General features: G+C 40.2%; 1 protein-coding gene across 1 annotated transcript in view; it reads left to right on the top strand.

Annotated features, from left to right (window-relative positions):
* Positions 1–9716: 9716 nt before the first annotated feature.
* grm4 (glutamate receptor, metabotropic 4) overlaps positions 9717–21001 on the top strand; it is a 242562-nt gene continuing 231277 nt past the window's right edge. The window contains exon 1 of the mRNA XM_060919429.1: positions 9717–10241. Within this exon, the coding sequence (XP_060775412.1) occupies positions 9717–10241 (525 nt within the window). The remainder of the gene's footprint in view (positions 10242–21001) is intronic.

Raw genomic sequence — 21001 nt, 5'->3', positions numbered from 1 at the left:
GCTGACATGGCACCCCAAATCATCACAGACTGCAGAAACTTCACACTGGACTTCAAACACCTTGGATTCTTTTTGCCTCTCCACTCTTCCTCCAGATTCTAAGACATTCATTTCCAAATGAAATGGAAAATTTATTTTCATCTGAAAAGAGGACTTTGGACCACTGAACAACAGTCCAGTTCGTTCTCTCCTTAGCCCAGTTAAGACGGTTCTGATGTTCCCTCTGGTTCAGAAGTGGCTTTATATTAGGAATGCTACAGTTGTAGCCCTTTTCCTGAAGATGTCTGTGCATGGTGGCCCTTGATGCACTGACACCAGCATCAGTCCACTCCTTGTGAAGTTCTCCGAAGTTCCTGAATTGATTTTTCTTGACAATCCTCTCAAGACTGTGATCATCCCTGTTGCTTGTGCACCTTTTCCAGCCAGCCTTTTCAGCAATGACCTTCTGTGGCTTATCCTCCTTATGGAGGGTGTTGATGCTTGTCCTCTGGACAACTGTCAAGTCAGCAATCATCCCCATGATTGTGGTCCCGTGCACTGAACTAGACTGATAGATGCACAGTATTTATACTATTTAACTCAAACCCGAATAATAGCTGATGGAAAATATTGAACTTTTTCCTGATATTCTAATTGGTTGAGAGGCACTCGTTTGCACACACACACACACACACATACATACATACATTATATATATATATATATATATATATATACACACACACAGTTAGGTCCATATATATTTAGACACTGACACAAATTTTGTTTTTTTACCTGTTTACTGAAACATATTCAAGTTATGGGTGGCACGGTGGTGTAGTGGTTAGTGCTGTCGCCTCACAGCAAGAAGGTCCGGGTTCGAGCCCCATGGCCGCCGAGGGCCTTTCTGTGCGGAGATTGCATGTTCTCCCCATGTCCGCGTGGGTTTCCTCCGGGTGCTCCGGTTTCCCCCACAGTCCAAAGACATGCAGGTTAGGTTAATTGGTGACTCTAAAGTGAGTGTGAATGGTTGTCTGTGTCTATGTGTCAGCCCTGTGATGACCTGGTGACTTGTTCAGGGTGTACCCCGCCTTTCGCCCGTAGTCAGCTGGGATAGGTTCCAGCTTGCCTGCGACCCTGTAGAACAGGATAAAGCGGCTAGAGTTAATGAGATGAGATGAGATGAGATGAGATATTCAAGTTATAGTTATATAATGGACATGGACATAAAGTCCAGACTTTCAGCTTTCATTTGAGGGTATCCACATTAAAATTGGATAAAGGGTTTAGGAGTTTCAGCTCCTTAACATGTGCCACCGTGTTTTGAAAGGGACCAAAAGTAATTAGACAATTGACTCAAAGGCTATTTCATGGGCAGGTGTGGGCAATTCCTTCATTATGTCATTCTCAATTAAACAGATAAAAGGCCTGGAGTTGATTTGAGGTGTGGTGCTTGCATTTGGAAGATTTTGCTGTGAAGAAAACATGCGGTCAAAGGAGCTCTCCTTGCAGGTGAAACAAGCCATCCTTAAGCTGCGAAAACAGAAAAAAAACATCCGAGAAATTGCTACAATATTAGGAGTGGCAAAATCTACAGTTTGGTACATTCTGAGAAAGAAAGAAAGCACTGGTGAACTCATCAATGCAAAAAGACCTGGACGCCCACAGACGACAACAGTGGTGGATGATCGCAGAATAATTTCCATGGTGAAGAGAAACCCCTTCACAACAGCCAACCAAGTGAACAACACTCTCCAGGAGGTAGGCGTATCAATATCCAAATCTACCATAAAGAGAAGACTGCATGAAAGTAAATACAGAGGGTTCACTGCACGGTGCAAGCCACTCATAAGCCTCAAGAATAAAAAGGTTAGATTGGACTTTGCTAAAAAAGCATCTAAAAAAGCCAGCACAGTTCTGCAAGAACATTCTTTGGACAGATGAAACCAAGATCAACCTCTACCAGAATGATAGAAAGAAAAAAGTATGGCGAAGGCGTGGTACAGCTCATGATCCAAAGCATACCACATCACCTGTAAAACACGGCGGAGGCAGTGTGATGGCTTGGGCATGCATGGCTGCCAGTAGCACTGGGTCACTAGTGTTTATTGATGTGACACAGGACAGAAGCAGCTGGATGAATTCTGAGGTATTCAGAGACATACTATGTGCTCAAATCCAGCCAAATACTAATCGGCGTTTCATAATACAGATGGACAATGACCCAAAACATAAAGCCAAAGCAACCCAGGAGTTTATTAAAGCAAAGAAGTGGAATATTCTTGAATGGCCAAGTCAGTCACCTGATCTCAACCCAAATGAGCATGCATTTCACTTGTTAAAGAATAAACTTCAGAGAGAAAAGCCCACAAACAAACAGCAACTGAAAACCACTGCAGTAAAGGCCTGGCAGAGCATTAAAAAGGAGGAAACGCAGCGTCTGGTGATGTCCATGAGTTCAAGACTTCAGGCAGTCATTGCCAACAAAGGGTTTTCAACCAAGTATTAGAAATGAACATTTTATTTACAATTATTTAATTTGTCCAATTACTTTTGAGCCCCTGAAATGAAGGGATTGTGTTTAAAAAATGCTTTAGTTCCTCGCATTTTTATGCAATCATTTTGTTCAACCCACTGAATTAAAGCTGAAAGTCTGAACTTCAACTGCATCTGAATTGTTTTGTTCAAAATTCATTGTGGTAATGTACAGAACCAAAATTAGAAAAATGTTGTCTCTGTCCAAATATTTATGGACCTAACTGTGTGTATATATATATATATATATATATATATATATATATATATATATATATATATATATATACCAGTGTACACACACACACACACACACAGAGATAGAGACCCCGTAGTTTTGCTGCAAAGGTCCTTGAATAACGTGAACTGGGAACTCAATATTATAAGAGTGCGTATATGAGGCTGGATGGATGGATTTTTTTCTTTTTTTTATGTTGGACATTTCTGGTTTTGTTTGTCTTGCAGACCATCAAGTGAAAATCTGTTTCATGTCAATGGCGGTATGATAGAGAATGCTCACAGTTGATGAAACTGCAAGCAATTTTGCACCAATAGCCCACTTTTATCTCTTTTCCATTTGTTTTCCCCATTCATATTCTCAGAAGGACTACTACTTCTGTAGATTTAAAACTCAAGCCTTCGGACGTGCTATGAAGCTTTAGTATTTTGGCCCATGGTATACTGCTGCATGTTGTAATGATAGGCTGCTTTAGCCCCCCACTTTGGACCTACTGTTATTCTGTTTTTGCTTTTTCTTAAAGCAAGAATAAAAACAAAGCAGGAGTATAACTTAAGGATTGTCCTTTCTTCCGAATCAATGGCTCATTCTCTTCAAACCTTAATTAATTTTTCTACTTGACATTTATACACATGATGATGTTTATTCTATACTCCCCTGTTGTTTCTTTTTCAGCATTCTGTCCCATGTCCATCTCATCTTTGCTATTTTAGCATTCAGGTCATGCCTATGAATGAATGAACAGCTCAGATAGGTATTTGTCCTGGAGGTAGCCTGCATGTTTGACTATAGCCTCGAGGAAGTGTTCATGACTAAGGTTATCAAATGCCAACAACTCTTGAATAATATCTCATAGCTAAGTGTCGACTATTGTTCTTCATGTATGACAGCCTAAAACATATCCATAGACTGGTCATCAGGGGATTACCGTTAGTAGGGGTGCCCAAAAGGAGTGAGCAAACAGTTTCGTGTCTGCTATCATTGACAGCCATCATATCTTGAGAAGACACTGGTTATAATTAGATCATTAGATCCTTGATAATCTTGATACATGTAGGACACAGTAGGATGATCTATTTTTCTGTATTCAGCATCATTATATGTCCTGCACTTTTACGTTGCTGAGTGAATATAAATAAATTGTTTGTGTGCACTATTCTTCCCTATCATTTTCCCCAATTCTTTCGTATATTTAGGATTAATTTTTTTTTGTCAATTAAAGAGCTCTTCTTCTTCTCATATGTCATCTACACACAGTCCAACTAAGCAAGGATGTAGTTGTTGACTATTTTACTGCAGATTTGTTCACTAGCTCAGGAGCGCTACCCAGGGTGGACATTGAGGATGATCAGTTACTCATAGACATAGAGCACACAAACATTCACACCTACGGTCAATTTAGAGCCTCCAATTAGCCTAACCTGCATGTCTTTGGACTGTGAGGGAAACCAGAGCACCCGGAGGAAACCCATGCAGACAGGGAAAGAACATGCAAACTCCACACAGAAGGGCCCCCATTGGCCACTGGGCTCGAACCTAGAACCTTCTTGCTGTGAGGCAACAGTACTAACCACTACACCACTGTGCTGCCCTACTGTATTATATCGATTAATTATTCCTATCAGCACCATAGGACCATTTGTTGAACCTAATTTCTTTGTTACACTAAATTTGGTAAACACATACAGTGGGGCAAAAAAGTATTTAGTCAGTCACCAGTTGTGCAAGTTCTCCCACTTAAAAAGATGAGAGAGGCCTGTAATTTTCATCATAGGTATACCTCAACTATGAGAGACAAAATGAGAAAAAAAATCCAGAAAATTACATTGTCTGATTTTTAAAGAATTTATTTGCAAATTATGGTGGAAAATAAGTATTTGGTCAATAACAAAAGTTCATCTCAATACTTTGTTATATACCCTTTGTTGGCAATGACAGAGGTCAAACGTTTTCTGTAAGTCTTCACAAGTTTTTCACACACTGTTGCTGGTATTTTGGCCCATTCCTCCATGCAGATTTCCTCTACAACAGTGATGTTTTGGGGCTGTCGTTGGGCAACACGGACTTTCAACTCCCTCCAAAGATTTTCTATGGGGTTGAGATCTGGAGACTGGCTAGGCCACTCCAGGACCTTGAAATGCTTCTTACGAAGCCACTCCTTCATTGCCCGGGCAGTGTGTTTGGGATCATTGTCATGCTGAAAGACCCAGCCACGTTTCATCTTCAATGCCCTTGCTGATGGAAGGAGGTTTTCACTCAAAATCTCACAATACATGGCCCCATTCATTCTTTCCTTTACACGGATCAGTCGTCCTGGTCCCTTTGCAGAAACACAGCCCGAAAGCATGATGTTTCCACCCCCATGCTTCACAGTAGGTATGGTGTTCTTTGGATGCAACTCAGTATTCTTTCTCCTCCAAACACAACAAGTTGAGTTTTTACCAAAAAGTTCTATTTTGGTTTCATCTGACCATATAACATTCTCCCAATCCTCTTCTGGATCATCCAAATGCTCTCTAGCAAACTTCAGATGGGCCTGGACATGTACTGGCTTAAGCAGGGGGACAAGTCTGGCACTGCAGGATTTGAGTCCCTGGCAGCGTAGTATGTTACTGATGGTAGCCTTTGTTACTTTGGTCCCAGCTCTCTGCAGGTCATTCACTAGGTCCCCCCGTGTGGTTCTGGGATTTTTGCTCACCGTTCTTGTGATCATTTTGACCCCACAGGGTGAGATCTTGTGTGGAGCCCCAGATCGAGGGAGATTATCAGTGGTTTTGTATGTCTTCCATTTTCTAATAATTGCTCCCACAGTTGATTTCTTCACACCAAGCTGCTTACCTATTGCAGATTCAGTCTTCCCAGCCTGGTGCAGGTCTACAATTTTGTTTCTGGTGTCCTTTGACAGCTCTTTGGTCTTGGCCATAGTGGAGTTTGGAGTGTGACTGTTTGAGGTTGTGGACAGGTGTCTTTTATACTGATAACGAGTTCAAACAGGTGCCATTAATACAGGTAATGAGTGGAGGACAGAGGAGCCTCTTAAAGCAGAAGTTACAGGTCTGTGAGAGACAGAAATCTTGCTTGTTTGTAGGTGACCAAATACTTATTTTACCGAGGAATTTACCAATTAATTCATTAAAAATCCTACAATGTGATTTCCTGGATTCTTTCCCCCCATTCTGTCTCTCATAGTTGAGGTATACCTATGATGAAAATTACAGGCCTCTCTCATCTTTTTAAGTGGGAGAACTTGCACAATTGTTGGCTGACTAAATACTTTTTTGCCCCACTGTACCATACTGTGGAAAAGTCTTAGGCACATGTAAAGAATTGATGTAAATCAGAAATGCCTTCAAAAGTAATGCAGTTAAATGTTTTCTACTTAAAATACAACTTCTATAAAGAGCAGCAAACAGCACTCAACTAAAAAAAATTCCATATGTGGAATGACAACCCTTTGTTTTTAAAAATGCATCAATAGTCTCAGATACAGTTTGTGCACTTTTATAAGGAAATTGGTGGGTAGCTATTTCTGAGCATCTTGGAAAATCTGCCAGTTCTTTGATAGTCGCACTTGTTTAAGTTATTTTCAAGTCTCTGACAGCCAGCATTCTTTTTTTTTGTCTTTTTTTGTCTTAAATATGATTTGTTATGTAATAAGTTACTTTCTTTACTGACATGCATTTTTCTGAAACATTAAATGTTGTTTGTAAAAGTAATGTTTGGAAATCATAGTCATAAAAGTTATAAAATAAGCATCTATGACAAAATTAGTATTGAAAATGTGATTTTGCTGAAGATCTTTGCACTTTGCTGTACGAGTTATAATAATGAAATACCATCTTGAAATATTCATATATTAAGTAGAAATAATCCATCCATTATCCGTAGCCGCTTATCCTGTACCTGTACAGGGTTGCAAGCAAGCTGGAGCCTATCCCAGCTGACTATGGGTGAGAGGCGGGGTACACCCTGGACAAGTCACCAGATCATCGCAGGGCTGACACATAGAGACACACAACCATTCACGCCTACGGTCAATTTAGAGTCACCAATTTGCCTAACCTGCATGTCTTTGGACTGTGGGGGAAACCAGAACACCCGGAGGAAACCCACACAGACACGGACAACATGCAAACTCCACACAGAAAGGCCCTCATTGGCCATGGGGCTCGAACCCAGAACTTTCTTGCTGTGAGGCGACAGTGCTAACCACTACACCACTGTCGCCTAAGTAGAAATAATGACATCTTAAAATAGTGTGTTGTACTAACATAATCAGATATCAAAAGCCATTCCAAGTAGGAATTGTAACAGCACTGGTAAATTTTATTGTTTTTATCACTCCACTTGTCTGTGTTTGCTCCATAAAATTTCAATCCTATCAATACTTCTTTACAGTCACACCATTAATACACTTACTTTGAGTTGTCAGTCAGTCTGTGTGTTGGCATGGCAACACACAACTTTATCCAGCTGTGACTTCTTTGGGAACTATTTTCTTTGACTGAGCAAAAATAAACAAAACATTTGGCCATACAGTGTCTGAAATATAAGTTATTCAATATTAATTTCTTGTTTATAGAAATGTTGTACAAAAGCAATACAGTGTCTTGCAAAAGTATTCATCCCCCTTTGTGTTTTTCCTGTTTTGTCGTATTACAAACTGGAATTAAAATTGATTTTTGGAGGGTTAGCAGCATTTGATTTACATAATATGCCTACAACTTTAAAGGTGAAAACTGTTGTTTTATTGTGACACAAACAATAATTAAGATGGAAAAAACCAGCCCAGAAATCTGGAGTGTGCATAGGTATTCACCCCCTTTCGTATGAAATCCCTAAATAAGAGCTGGTCCAACCAATTAATTTCATAAGTCATATAATTAGTTGATTAAGTTGCACCTGCATGCAATCAAAGTGTCACATGATCTGTCACATGATGTCTGTATAAATCAACCTGTTCTGGAAGGACCCTGACTCTGCAACACTACTAAGCAAGCAACATGAAAACCAAGGAGCCTCCAAACAGGTCAGAGACAAAGTTGTGGAGAAGTATAGATCAGGGTTGGGTGATAAAAAATATCCCAAACTTTGAATATCACAGGGAGCACCATTAAATCCATTATAGCAAAATGGAAAGAATATGGCACCACTACAAACCTGACAAGAGAAGGCCGCCCACCAAAACTCACAGACCAAGTGAGGAGGGCATTAATCAGAGATGCAACAAAGATAACACTGAAGGAGCTGCAAAGATCCACAGTGGAGATGGGAGTATCTGTCCATAGGACCACTTTAAGCCATGCACTCCACAGAGTGGGGTTTTATGGAAGAGTGGCCAGAAAAAAAAAAAGTAATTGCTTAAGAAAACACGTTTGGAGTTTGCCCAACAGCAAGTGGCAGACTCACCAAACACATGGAAGAAGATTCTCTGGTCAAATGAGACTAAAAATGATCTTTTTGGCCATCATGGGAAATGCCATATGTGGTGCAAACCCAACACCCTGAGAACCCCATTCCTACAGTGAAGCATGGTGGTGGCAGCATCATAGGGTGGGGATATTTTTCATCTGCAGGGACAGGAAAGCTGGTCAGGACTGAAGGAAAGATGGATGGCACTAAATACAGGGCAATTCTGGAGGAAAACCTGTTTGAGTCGACCAGAGGTTTGAGACTGGGACGAAGGTTCACGTTCCAGCAGGACAGTGACTCTAAACATACTGCTAAAGCTACACTTGAGTGGTTTAAAGGGAAACATTTAAATGTCTTGGAATGGCCTAGTCAAGGCCCCAGACCTCAATCCAGTTGAGAATCTGTGGCATAACTTGAAGATTGCTGGACACCAATGCAACCCATCTATCTTGAAGGAGTTGGAGTAGTTTTGTCTTGAGGAATGGGCAAAAATCCAGTGGCTAGATGTGCTAAGCTAATAGAGACATACCCCAAGAGACTTGCAGCTGTAATTGCACCAAAAGGCAGCTCTACAAAGTATTGACTTTGGATGTGTGTGTGGGGAGGGAATACCTATGCACACTCGATTTCTGTTTTTTTCATCTTAATTATTGTTTGTGTCACAATAAAACAACAATTTTCACCTTTAAAGTTGTAGGCATGTTGTGTAAATCAAATGGTGCTAACTGCCCAAAATGAATTTTAATTCCAGCTTGTAATGCAACAAAAAACAACAAACACCGAGGGGGCTAAATACTTTTGCAAGGCACTGTAACACACTTGCAACCATGCTGTTGTTCTGAATATCAGCATGGCTGTGATTTTGGCTGCAGGTAACCCTCTTATTTGCACAATAATGCTTAATTGTCTGTTAAAATAATCGCAAAAGAGTTCAAAAGTACTGTAATTCATGGAATCTCAGCACATAGCATTGCAGTGCGTTATCACAATGCAATTTCTTCATTAAAAATGTTTTAAAGAAATACAAGTATGTGAGCGCTAACACTCATTTCCTCTACAACCTTAGAACCAATAGCAACCTTTTAAATTTTACATGAACACAAAGGGAGGGAATGTGTGAGAGATAGATGAAAAATGTGAGCATTTTCAGTAAGATGCTATGAATGCACATCTCATATGTCTCCTTCATTTTGAGCACTACCTTACTGCTTTCTTTCTTTTTGTAGGAAGTAACTCATTGGTGAGCAAAGATCTGTGGGCCCCAGGGACAGACCTCTATTCATCTCCTCTTAAAAAAAAGAAAAAGAAAAAGACTGCAAATCCAGTGGAACAGAAGGATCCGTGATTCATGGCTAACCTTTAATCCCAGCTAGAGGTGTCTTCATGGAGGGAAAAAAAGAGGTGTGGCAGAACTGGTGATAGTATCCAACCAACTACTTCACAAATCTCAAAAGACACTGTCTCCTTCATGGACTCCTATAGACATTATCTAATAAAGTGAGCAACAGTTCTGAATGAAAAAAAAGAACTGAGTAAATCCTGGGCTGCTGAAATGTCTCCTTCCTTGGTTGTCGCTGGTGGGAGGGCCATCCGTCTTGGTTTGTGTTTGTTGATTTTTCTCAATCTTTCCCTGCTCACGTTGGAAGCAAGACCCAAGGGCCCTGGCCATACACATCTAAACTCAATCCGCATTGATGGAGACATCTCCCTAGGAGGCCTGTTTCCAGTTCATGCACGAGGTCACAATGGAAAGCCCTGTGGGGAACTGAAGAAAGAGAAGGGCATTCATCGTCTGGAAGCAATGCTTTTTGCTCTGGACCGCATCAACAATGACCATGAGCTTCTCCCTAATATTACACTGGGGGCCCGTATTCTTGACACCTGTTCACGAGACACACATGCTCTGGAGCAGTCACTCACTTTCGTCCAAGCGCTTATAGAGAAGGATGGCACAGATGTGAAGTGTCAGGGAGGTGGCTCACCCATCATCACAAAGCCAGAGAGAGTTGTGGGAGTGATTGGGGCTTCCTCCAGCTCCGTGTCCATCATGGTGGCTAACATCCTACGCCTGTTTAAGGTAAGCAACATTTTCAGCTGACTTGTCTCATCTCATCTCATCTCATTATCTCTAGCCACTTTATCCTGTTCTACAGGGTTGCAGGCAAGCTGGAGCCTATCCCAGCTGACTACGGGCGAAAGGAAAATTGGGTATAGGGTCTGAGGCAGATACAAGTGCAGATGACTTTTCAATAAGTGCACTACATGAAGACAAACACTAAGTGCAAGAACTAGGCAAACATGAAGTGAACATGACAAATGCAAGGCAAAGAGTGCCACAAATGTCAGACCCTAAATACTAGTGTTCATTAGAAATGAACGTGACTCAGATGCGCATGATCTCATGTGACGTGTGAATGGGTAATGAAGTCCAGTGCTGCTGTTGGCACTGACATGACAGTCACATAAAAACACATAAGAAACTTTCATTTCTTTCCTAATTCATATGGCATATGTGTATTCTCTTCATATTTATACACTCATTTCATTCAGCTCATCGAATATTCATACATTTTAATAGATTTTGATACTTCATCAATCACAGACTTTTCAATTAGCTCCCCTTTACAAAAATTGAGCATTTTCATGATATATGTGCTTTTTGTTATGAAGGGTAATATTTCAGTTTGATAAATGGCAAACAGAACACTTTTCTTGCACTGTAAAAAAAATATTTGTTGTTTTAACTTAAAAAAGTTAGTGCAAGGGCTGCCTTAAAATTTTGAGTTCACTGGAATTCACATAGTAAGTTAAATTGTTGTGAACTTACTATATTAATTTCAGTGAACTCAAAATTTTAAGGCAGCTCTTAAGGCAACCCTTGCACTAACTTTTTTAAGTTAAAACAACAAATAATTTTTTACAGTGTACTTGCCCACAGGGTATAAAATGTGCAATTAAAAATGAAAGCCTCCTCTAACTGAATGGTAAGCTGTACATTTGATTCAATGATATCTCTGTCAAACATAATCAGAATAATGGAGATCAACTGCAAGTGAAAACAATTTATGAGCCAAAAAATAAAGTTCTGTCTATGCGATAGCAAGAAAATGCTCGTCGAGATTCAGGATTGTTGATCCCAGTATAGTAAAGCTTTAAACCCAAACAGTATTGATGAATATACAGATATGAGCCTGGTCTTTAGCATTTTTTTCCAGCACACAATAATTCTCCAGCTTAAACAAATGGTACATACAAATGCCTGTGGTCCAAAATAATATATTTATGAATGTGAAAAAAAAAACAAGCACCATCATAGGAATACTAACACAAACCTGAAACTTACTAATCAATACATCCCCCTGAAAGCCAGGGCTGCCATCCTTTATTCATGACACTTCATGCCTCGCCCAGTTGTTATTTATCACTCTCTCTCACAACATCCACGCTGGAGGCATATGCATTGTAGCACTATTGATGGCATGCCAATGTGTGAAAACATTACAGGCTATGTTCTACTGAGGATGATGAATTGTTTTGTTACATACCACTGTGAGAATAAGTGACACAAATAGAGAATTTTAATTACTGCAAGGTTATGACTATGTTAAACATTCAACAGACCCAACATTTTGATCTACTCTGTGAACCGTAACATAAATTTCGTTGGCAACTCTGCATTTCAGGAACACATAAAGAGGCGAGCTAGAGGCGGACATGGCTGTAAACTTTATTAGTGCTTAAAATTTGACAGAAGGCCTCTGCCAAGCGAAATGAATAATGAAAGTGATGCAGCTAACTTTGTCCCTAAAATGTATTAGCCTTTTCTCAGCAGCTTCAGCCCATGGTTATGATTTTTGATGAATTTAACACATTGAGAAGCTGCAGAGGACCTCCAATCTTATGTAATGCTGATGTGAAATATTAATCAGGCAAATCGCAGGACGCCTGTCCAGACGCAGCTTGGTGCTGAGGAGACAGCTTTCCTTTGATTTCTTCTGCAAGTGTGTGTGTGTGTGTGTGTGTGTCTGTGTGCGCGCGCGTGTGTGTGTGCATGTGCATGTGTGTATGTGTGTCCATGTTTATATGAGTGTAACCAGACCTTCTGCTAGGATGCATTAGTTTTCATTCTCTGAGAGATATTTCAGTTTCTGTAGTTCCATGGCGTGATGGCCAAATCTGATGAAGCTGTAATAAACTCACTCCAGCTGTCTTGAAGCAAAATGCATTCTGCTGATCTGCAAATCCACTGTCTGTCCTTGACAACCAAAGTGCAGAATGCAACTAGCACTTGTACAGCCTTAGTGTTTAATGCATACAAAGGCCGGAAGATTTAAAAGAGACTTTTAGCCTAATGGTCTATAGAACATTTTTCAATCAAGCAAGTACATGTTTAATCGTGACCCCCTTCTTGTGAATGCTTTGATAGATAGAAGGCTGGGTCATGACAGAGGTCATTCTCTAAGTGGATTGTAAAGGTGGCACATTAACTCTAGCTACACAGTTACTGTACTGTGCCATTCCAGTCACAAAAGTCCCAAAGTGGGAGAAAAGGGAGAACGATAAGAATGGGATGGACATCATGGCAATGGTGAGGAGAAAACATTGTTTGGAAAGAAATGAGTTATTTATTTTCCGTTACAGGCAGTGATGAGAACAGCGCTCAAATTCTTGATTTGAGTGAAATGTACACAAATCACGTAAGAGGTGAGTAGTTAAAACTAGGGTGGCATGGTGGTACAGTGGTTAGCACTGTCACCTCACAGCAAGAAGGTTCTGGGTTTGAACCTTGTGGGACAATTGAGGCCTTTCTAAGTGGTTTGCATGTCCTCCTCATGCCTGTGTGGGTTTCCTCTGGGTGCTCTAGTTTCCTCCCACAGTACAAAGACATGTGGCCCACTGGGTGCTCTAAATTGTCCGTGAGTGTGAATGGTTGTTCATCTCTGTGTTAGCCCTGTGATAGATTGGTGACCTACCCAGGGTGTACCCCACCTCTTGCCCAGTGCCTTGCTGGGATTGATGCCAACTTCACCTGCAAGCCTGACGGATAAGCGGCATGGATAATGGATGTATAATTAAAACTAACGTTAAAAAAGTGAAAACATCCAGGCTTACTATTAACAATGTAAACACCTTCACACTCTTAACAACTCATCTATTCTATTAGTTTCACTATACTGACTGAATAATTCATAGTAGATGTTGAATAATGCTCTAAATCTGAACAATGCAAATAATTGAATAAAACTGAATAACTGTACTAAAAATTAAGGAAAAAAGTGTGACGTTACAGTGCTGCTCGGACACCTTTATCAAGCAAGTGTTTGTAAGCTAAGTCAATTTCAAAACATATGAAAATAGATTAGCATAATGCTCAACAGAAAGTTTGGCCTGTAAGGAGTCTGATTACACGTTGAGAGTTGGTCTTCTTTCTCTAATGTAAAGCATTTCGTACAATACAAGAAATCACATTTGAAACTATATACCACCTGATGAAGGAGGTTACAGGACCTGGGTAACAAGATAAATATTTGAATTCAACTGGTATTTGTGAGCTGCAAACTCAACGATGCGCTAAACCTGCAAGAAGAAAAACTACCGATATCAGCAACAGGTGGTACTAGTTTTAAATGTGACTCTTGTGATCAGAGTTATATTGGTTACACCTGTAGACACTTGCATGAGTGCGTCAAAGAGCATAAAGACATGTCTTCAAGCATTGGCAAACACTATAGTACAACACACGGTATTGCACCTAAAGACATGAACAAAAACTTTGTCTTAAAAGTAGACTGTCTTTCAGACTTTTCAAGCTTAGCTCATAAAAAGAATTTTCCCTGACACCCAATTATTTTTGTCTAGTGGCCTGAAAGCTATTGAATTCGAATTACAGACTTCCACTTTTATTAGTTTTTTTTTCTAAAATAGAACAGTTAATGAATTTAGGGCCATGTGGCCCTAAATTCTCCACTATTTTTTCCTGCTTCACCATGACCCAATTCAAGATTCTACGTCATGCATCACGTGGTGGACTTTCCCCGTTTGCGCAAGGCATTGTAGGATACAAATTTGAAACAGGAGAGAAAAATGGAGGATATGAGTGTGCGAATGAAATGTGGAAGACCAACTACAGTAACAGAAAGCGAGAAGAAAAGACGTTATGTTGCGAAGGAAAGGAAACGCAGGACCAAACTAATAAATATCAGCGGTCAGCAAGCACCTTGGTGTGATTAGCTGTTCGTTTAGCGACAGAATGATGTAACTGTCAGTGCACGGTCAAGGTAAGCCTGTAGATGGCAGTAATACAACACTGGATGCCAGCTGCCATAAAACCCAAAAGAAGAAGAAGAAAGTAAACCTGCACATGTGCAAACAGACTCCTGTCTGCTTGACTGTGTAAAGCGAGCGATTTCATGCACATTATTTGCTAGGGAATCCACTCAAATTAAATAACTTCCCAGCCACAGAATGGCCTGTTTTTTTTAGATATTACAGAAATAAAAATATATTACAATGACCAAATTTCAGAGGGAACTAAATTCCACCGATTTTATGAACTCGAAAGGCCGTCTAGCTCTAAGAAAGTGTCAGAGTAAATTCGACTGCTTATTGTACGAAATGCGCTACATTTAGAAAGAAGACCTACACTCAATGTGTAATCGGACTCCTTACAGGGCAAGGTTTTTGTTGAGCATTATGCTAATCTATTTTTATATGTTTTGACATTGACTTAGCTTACAAACACTCGCTTGATAACGGTGCCCGAGCGGTACCGAAATGTCACGCTTTCTTCCTTAATTTTTAGTACACTTTGTTTTTCTAAATCTTCACTTATAAAACTGAATAAGAAGAGTATTTAACTGTTTAAAAATCATATTTGGTCTACTCTGGGCAGAGCTGGAATAAATGCACTCTGTAGCTCTGTAACTCTGAATCCATGGGTGATTTTTAATGTGCAGATCTCAGATAAAACGTCATAGTGAATGTGACACACACACACACACACACACACACACACACCTTGTTCTCTAAAAATGAGGAAAAAAAATCAAATTTTTAAAATAGAAAATGTCTTGGAATATATCTTGCATTCAGCGAAGTAAAAGCAGAATGTTTTGTAACAGATGGACGTGCTGGTGCATATTATGAAGTAAAATTTATCAAAACTAGAAAATATTCAAGTGGATAATTATAAATTAAACACAGTAAACCAGTTAGTGTACATCTCATAACTCTCTTACATTTATAATTCTTGTCCCGCTGGACTTTGAACAATATAAGTGTTAATTTTGTATTAGGCACTCAGACACGAAGATACATTTTTTCCAAACATGAATTATGTATGATTCTTACAGGAACAGCAAGGTCAAATACAGGGGCTGACTGGCTGAAGAGACTTGAATATGGGCAATTTTGTCCGAGCAGAAAGGTTTTGGTTTTTTTTTGCAGTGTTGCTGGTATTGAAATGAATAAGTACACGTTTCTGAAATCCCCACAGAAACCCCTCATTCTGCCTATTAGAGAATCTGCCTTTTCTGGCTGTAGACCTTCAAGTGCAGGCCTATCATCACCACTGTGATACCACCACATTCCATCTGCCTGTAATCTATATTTGATGAAACCTTTCCCTCTGAAGAATGGCAAACCTGAATACAACTATTATTTTCGATTTATCCAGGGCTTTTTTTTTTTTTTGCTTGTTTGTTTGTTTCTGTTCATTCAATGCTCAGCACCTCTTTCACTAGATAGTCTGGGTTGTAGATCAGGTCCTAACGCTAGCCTGAGAGGGAACAATAGGTAGAATTTCTTTCATTACTTATTGACCTGTGAACACTTACACATCTCACATGCAAGCAAAATTTGATTATGTAACTAAACAAAGTTTGCTGAAAATGAAAAGCAGTTCTGATCTTTTCGGGTGATTGCCGGAGCAATAAACTCAGTGATAGATATGGTTCCAGGAGGATGGATTTAAATGAGTCCAAATAATTCTGGCAAGCTGATTGAATTAATAAACGCATAGAAGGTAATGAAGCTGCACTGAGCTTCCTCTAAACTTGCTGGATCATTGGAATCTATGTGTCTGATCCAACTCTCAAACCAAACAACAGGCAACTGAAAGATAAAACTGTTAGACAGTTAAATTTTAAACATTTACAACATGAGGCATGCAAAATCAGGTCCAAAAGAGAAGAAGAGGGACTCGGTATTTTGTTTTGTTCATACTCCGCTCTGTCATCTGTGTCTCTTTTGGCTAAATCCACTGCTCATTTGCATATCCATATTTTTGCCTCAAGTATTCACACTGTAAAAAAAAATAGTTGAGAATACTTGAAATTTCAAGGCAACAGTCTGCATTAAGAATTTTATGTTTTGCCAACGATGTGCCCATGATAATCCAAACTATGATAAAACTGTTATCTTTATTAAGAATTCTTAATTAAGTCAATTTTCAATTCCTCATTCTGCCAACATAGATTTCTCTTTTTGCTGAACAGTGGCATTCACAGTAGTGCAAAAAGGCAATTGAGGTTATCACAATTTTTTTTTTTAGATTTTTTTGGGGCTTTTTTCACCTCTATTTGGATAGGACAGCGTAGAGACAGGAAATGAGCAGGAGAGAGAGACGGGGAGGGATCGGGAAATGACCTCGGGTCGGAACCGAACCCGGGTCCCCGGATTTATGGTATGGCGCCTTAGCCACGACGCCCCTGAGGTTGTCACAATTTATCGTTAAACTATACATGCCTTTTTTCATTGTTCTACACAATTACAAAACTTCAATATTGAAATAAAGTTTTTAAAACCCACGTCGTGGGTGTGGCTCAGGTGGATAAGGCGCCATACCATAAATCCAGGGACCCGGGTTCGATTCTGACCTGAGGTCATTTCCCGATCCCTCCCTGTCCCTCTCTCCTGCTCATTTCCTGTCTCTACACTGTCCTATCCAAATAAAGGTAAAAAAAGTCTGATAACCTCAATTGCCTTTTTGTACTACTGTGAATGCCACTGTTCAGCAAAAAGAGAAATCTATGTTGGCAGAATGAGGAATTGAAAATTGACTTAATTAAGAATTCTTAATAAAGATAACAGTTTTATCATAGTTTGGATTATCATGGGCACATCATTGGCAAAACATAAAATTCTTAATGCAGACTGTTGCCTTGAAATTTCAAGTATTCTCAACTATTCTTTTTTTACAGTGCAACCAGAATTGGTGCATTCTATTTGAACTGGGAACCTGGAATTCCCGAGTTCCCAGTTGGAAAGCTCAGCAAACTCCAAGATGGCTGCTCTGCAGATCAACAGTGTGAAAGCTGTAGTAATATGCTGTTTATTAGCACTTCTGTTTATATTGGGTCTCTGTCTAAATTCTGTCTATAGATGTTACTATGGAATGCGCAAAATACTGGGTAATGTGTTATCAACTGGTATTGCCAACAATGGCTATCCTGGCCATCTTGGTTTCCTGACTTCATGTACCGGAATGTGGTTAATTGTGGTATTTTGTCATTCCCAATTCCAACTCCTGATGGTAAATGGAACGCAGCATAAACAATGACAGAATTATTGAAAATGGTAACGCTTGTTTCAGGTGATGGACATACATGATCAAGAATTTAGCTCCCCTCTTTTGATGCTTTCTTGTATACTTTACATTTATTTTCAATTTTAATGAAATATTAATAGCAATATGAAAACTGATCTAATATTACATCATATACCGGTAAGTCATCAAAGTAGTCTTCCTTTTTGAGAGTATCCAAAAAAAATAAGTGTGATATGATTGTAAATCAATTGTAAATGCCCAGGATGCCCATTAAAGGTTCTAATGTGAGAGGAAAAGAGCAATGCAACAGAATCAGTAATCAATTTTACCAGCCGTGTTGATTTAAATGAAATGTGAACTCCAGTAAACATTCTTTCTCCAGCACAAAATTAAATGTTACAAAAAAAAAGTTTGTATAGGGGCAGCATATTACATGAAAGCACGTTTCAGATAAAAAAAGAAAACATAATGAAGGTTACTGGGTTTTGCTGCAAAATTAAGAAGCAAGTGTGACAGTCAAAGTGTCCCAAAAAACTATGGCTGGTTCTGCAAGATGCTCAGTAAAACCTACAGCTCATTTCCTTATAAAACTGCACTCATTGTACCTGAGACTACTTTTTTTTTTAAAAAAGCAAAGGGTCGTCTCACACCAAATATTGACTTTGTTTCATTTATTATGGCTTACTGATGTTTATAGTATTTTTTTTATGTTGAAACATTTCATTTCATTATTTTTTAAGCAGGCAGCACGGTGATGTAGTGGTTAACACCGTCTGCTCACAGCAAGAAGGTTCTGGGTTTGAGCCCAGCGGCTGGCGAGGGCCTTTCTGTGTGGAGTTTGCATGTTCTCCCCGTGTCTGTGTGGGTTTCCTCTGACACTACGTTCAGACTGCAACCTGAAACGACCCATATCCGATTTGTTGTGAAATACGATTTTTTTGTTAGGCCGTTCACATTACCAATTATATGAGACTTGTATGCGATCTCCAATATGAATGGAAAACGACCCAAAAGTGTCCCGCATGCGCAAATTGACACGTAATATAAGCACATCTATGTAATACGTAAACAAAAAAAAGCGCACTCTTCAAGTTTGCAAGTAAAGCATGGAGATGAGGCGAGACCTGGCGATGTGTTTTTTGTGGCGGCGGCGGAACTCACACAATAATCTGATTAATGTGGGCAGCAGACTAATGAGACCGAAGGTGTCAAATTACTGGAAATTTCCAGAACAATCTTATAATCTTGTAATACAGGATGGTTTAACATCCAGGTCCCTAACAAATCCACCATTAGCTTCAGTGCTTAATTTGTAAAGTGGGAGGTCCCGGAGCGCAGAGGATGACTGGCTCCTGTGCGAAAAAAAAAGAAGGGGGGGCACTTCTGGGCATGTATTGTAATAACACTGCAAATTAAGTTCATCTGCGAAAAACCCCGCTCACACTCTGCACTTGAGATAGGGACAGTGTTGATCGTGGCCAAGAGGCCCTTCAGTTCATCTGGGATGAATTCTCCATTACTTTCCCTGAATTCCCTGATGACATGTCGTGGGTCATTGATGCAAAACTGCTGGCAGAGCGCTTCCACTTCTTTTTCCCCGAACAGCGCGTCTTCCTCCCGCGGCCACGGAAGTGTGCACCCTCCTTTTCTGTAATATACAAACAGATATTTTGTGGATGTCGTTTCATGAGAGAAATCACCAACAAGAGAGATATCAAAATCAGACATTAACACTAAATAAACTTGCATTTATTTATTTATTTATTTAATTATTTGGGTTTTTTTTTATTTTGTTACATATTCAAGAGAGGTGGCGGATCACCGGATCCAGTGTAAATAGCTGCCGGAGCCAACGTCCGAGGTTCCAGAGCGCGCTCCGTCTTGCTCCCCCTCAAATTAAGCCCTGATTAGCTTGATCAATTCTATAAAAGTCTATTTAAATTCTGAAAACTGTACAAATGTTGTTGTTTTCCACCAAAGAGGCGGGATTAGCCAACGCAGAATAGTGACGTTTGTCTCTTGTTGATGATGTGTAGGTCGCATGAATGCGACCTGTCCGGTCAGACTGCAGTCGCATGTGAAAATAACGGATATGCATCGGAATTAGGACCACATATCCAAGCGGCCTGGGTCGCATGTGAAAAAATCGGATCTGTGTCGTTCAGATTGTCAATAACAAATCGGATACAGGTTGCATATGGGCAAAAAAATCGGATATGGGTCGTTTCAGGGTGCAGTCTGAACATAGTCTTTGTGCTCCGGTTTCCCCCACAGTCCAAAGACATGCAGGTTAGGCAAATTGGTGGCTCGAAATTGACTGTAGGTGTGAATGTGAGTGTGAATGGTTGTTTGTCTCTATGTGTCAGCCCTGTGATGATCTGGCGACTTGTTCAGGGTGTACCCCGCCTCTCAACCATAGCCAGCTGGGATAAGCTCCAGCTTGCCTGTGACCCTGCACAGGATAAGCAGTTACGGATAATGGATGGATATTTTTTAGCCATTTTTGGTGTACAGCATTTCTTTACATGTGCCTAAAACTTCTGCACTTATATATAATATTTAACAGTAACGGTATGAAATCTACCTACAAAGAAATTCAATGTGGAGTACCACAGGGGTCAATTTTGGGTCCTCTCCTATTCTTGATCTACATTAGAGGTCTGTGCAGGACAGAATTTTCCGTCCCGCTCCCGCCCGCTCCCGCAAAGAATTATGATTTTCAGTCCCGCTCCCGTCCGCGCCTGCCATATTTTGTCCCGCTCCCGCCCACAAATCCCGCATGATGCAGACGTTCGCGTTATTTCTCACGAAAGTTCTTGTCATTGGCTTGGGGAATTAAACATGCTGAGCTTAGCTGAGCTCTCCACTGACCGATCCTTCACCTAGCGCACGTAGCGAGGGTGTGCGTTGCCAGGCGGCATGCGCAGCTGAGGCTTTACAGAGATACCCATTGTGAGCTTCACTAGAGGAGCTCTGCTCTTCTGCCATGATCGGAGATCTCAAACACGGAAGAGTGGAAAGGAATCAGAAACGTACGCGAGATTAGACCACATCCGCAAATTTAGGCATCTTAAAATGTTTTTATTAATGCCAAATAAAATATCCAGCACAAATTATATATGATAGACATAAATTAATAATTTATAAATTTTATTTTAAACACGTTTTTAGTTAGCGGGACTGCAGCTTATCACCTCTCCCGCCTGCTCCCGCATTGTGCACTCCCCCTCCCGCCTGCGCCCGCAATGAGCTTTCAAAATTTGTCCCGCGCCGCACTGCTTTGTGTCGGG

This window comes from Neoarius graeffei, chromosome 4, assembly GCF_027579695.1.
Source record: "Neoarius graeffei isolate fNeoGra1 chromosome 4, fNeoGra1.pri, whole genome shotgun sequence".
In the NCBI taxonomy this organism is placed as follows: Eukaryota; Metazoa; Chordata; class Actinopteri; order Siluriformes; family Ariidae; genus Neoarius; species Neoarius graeffei.
Note: the sequence above shows the minus strand (reverse complement) of the source record. Positions and strands in the feature narration are given on the sequence as shown.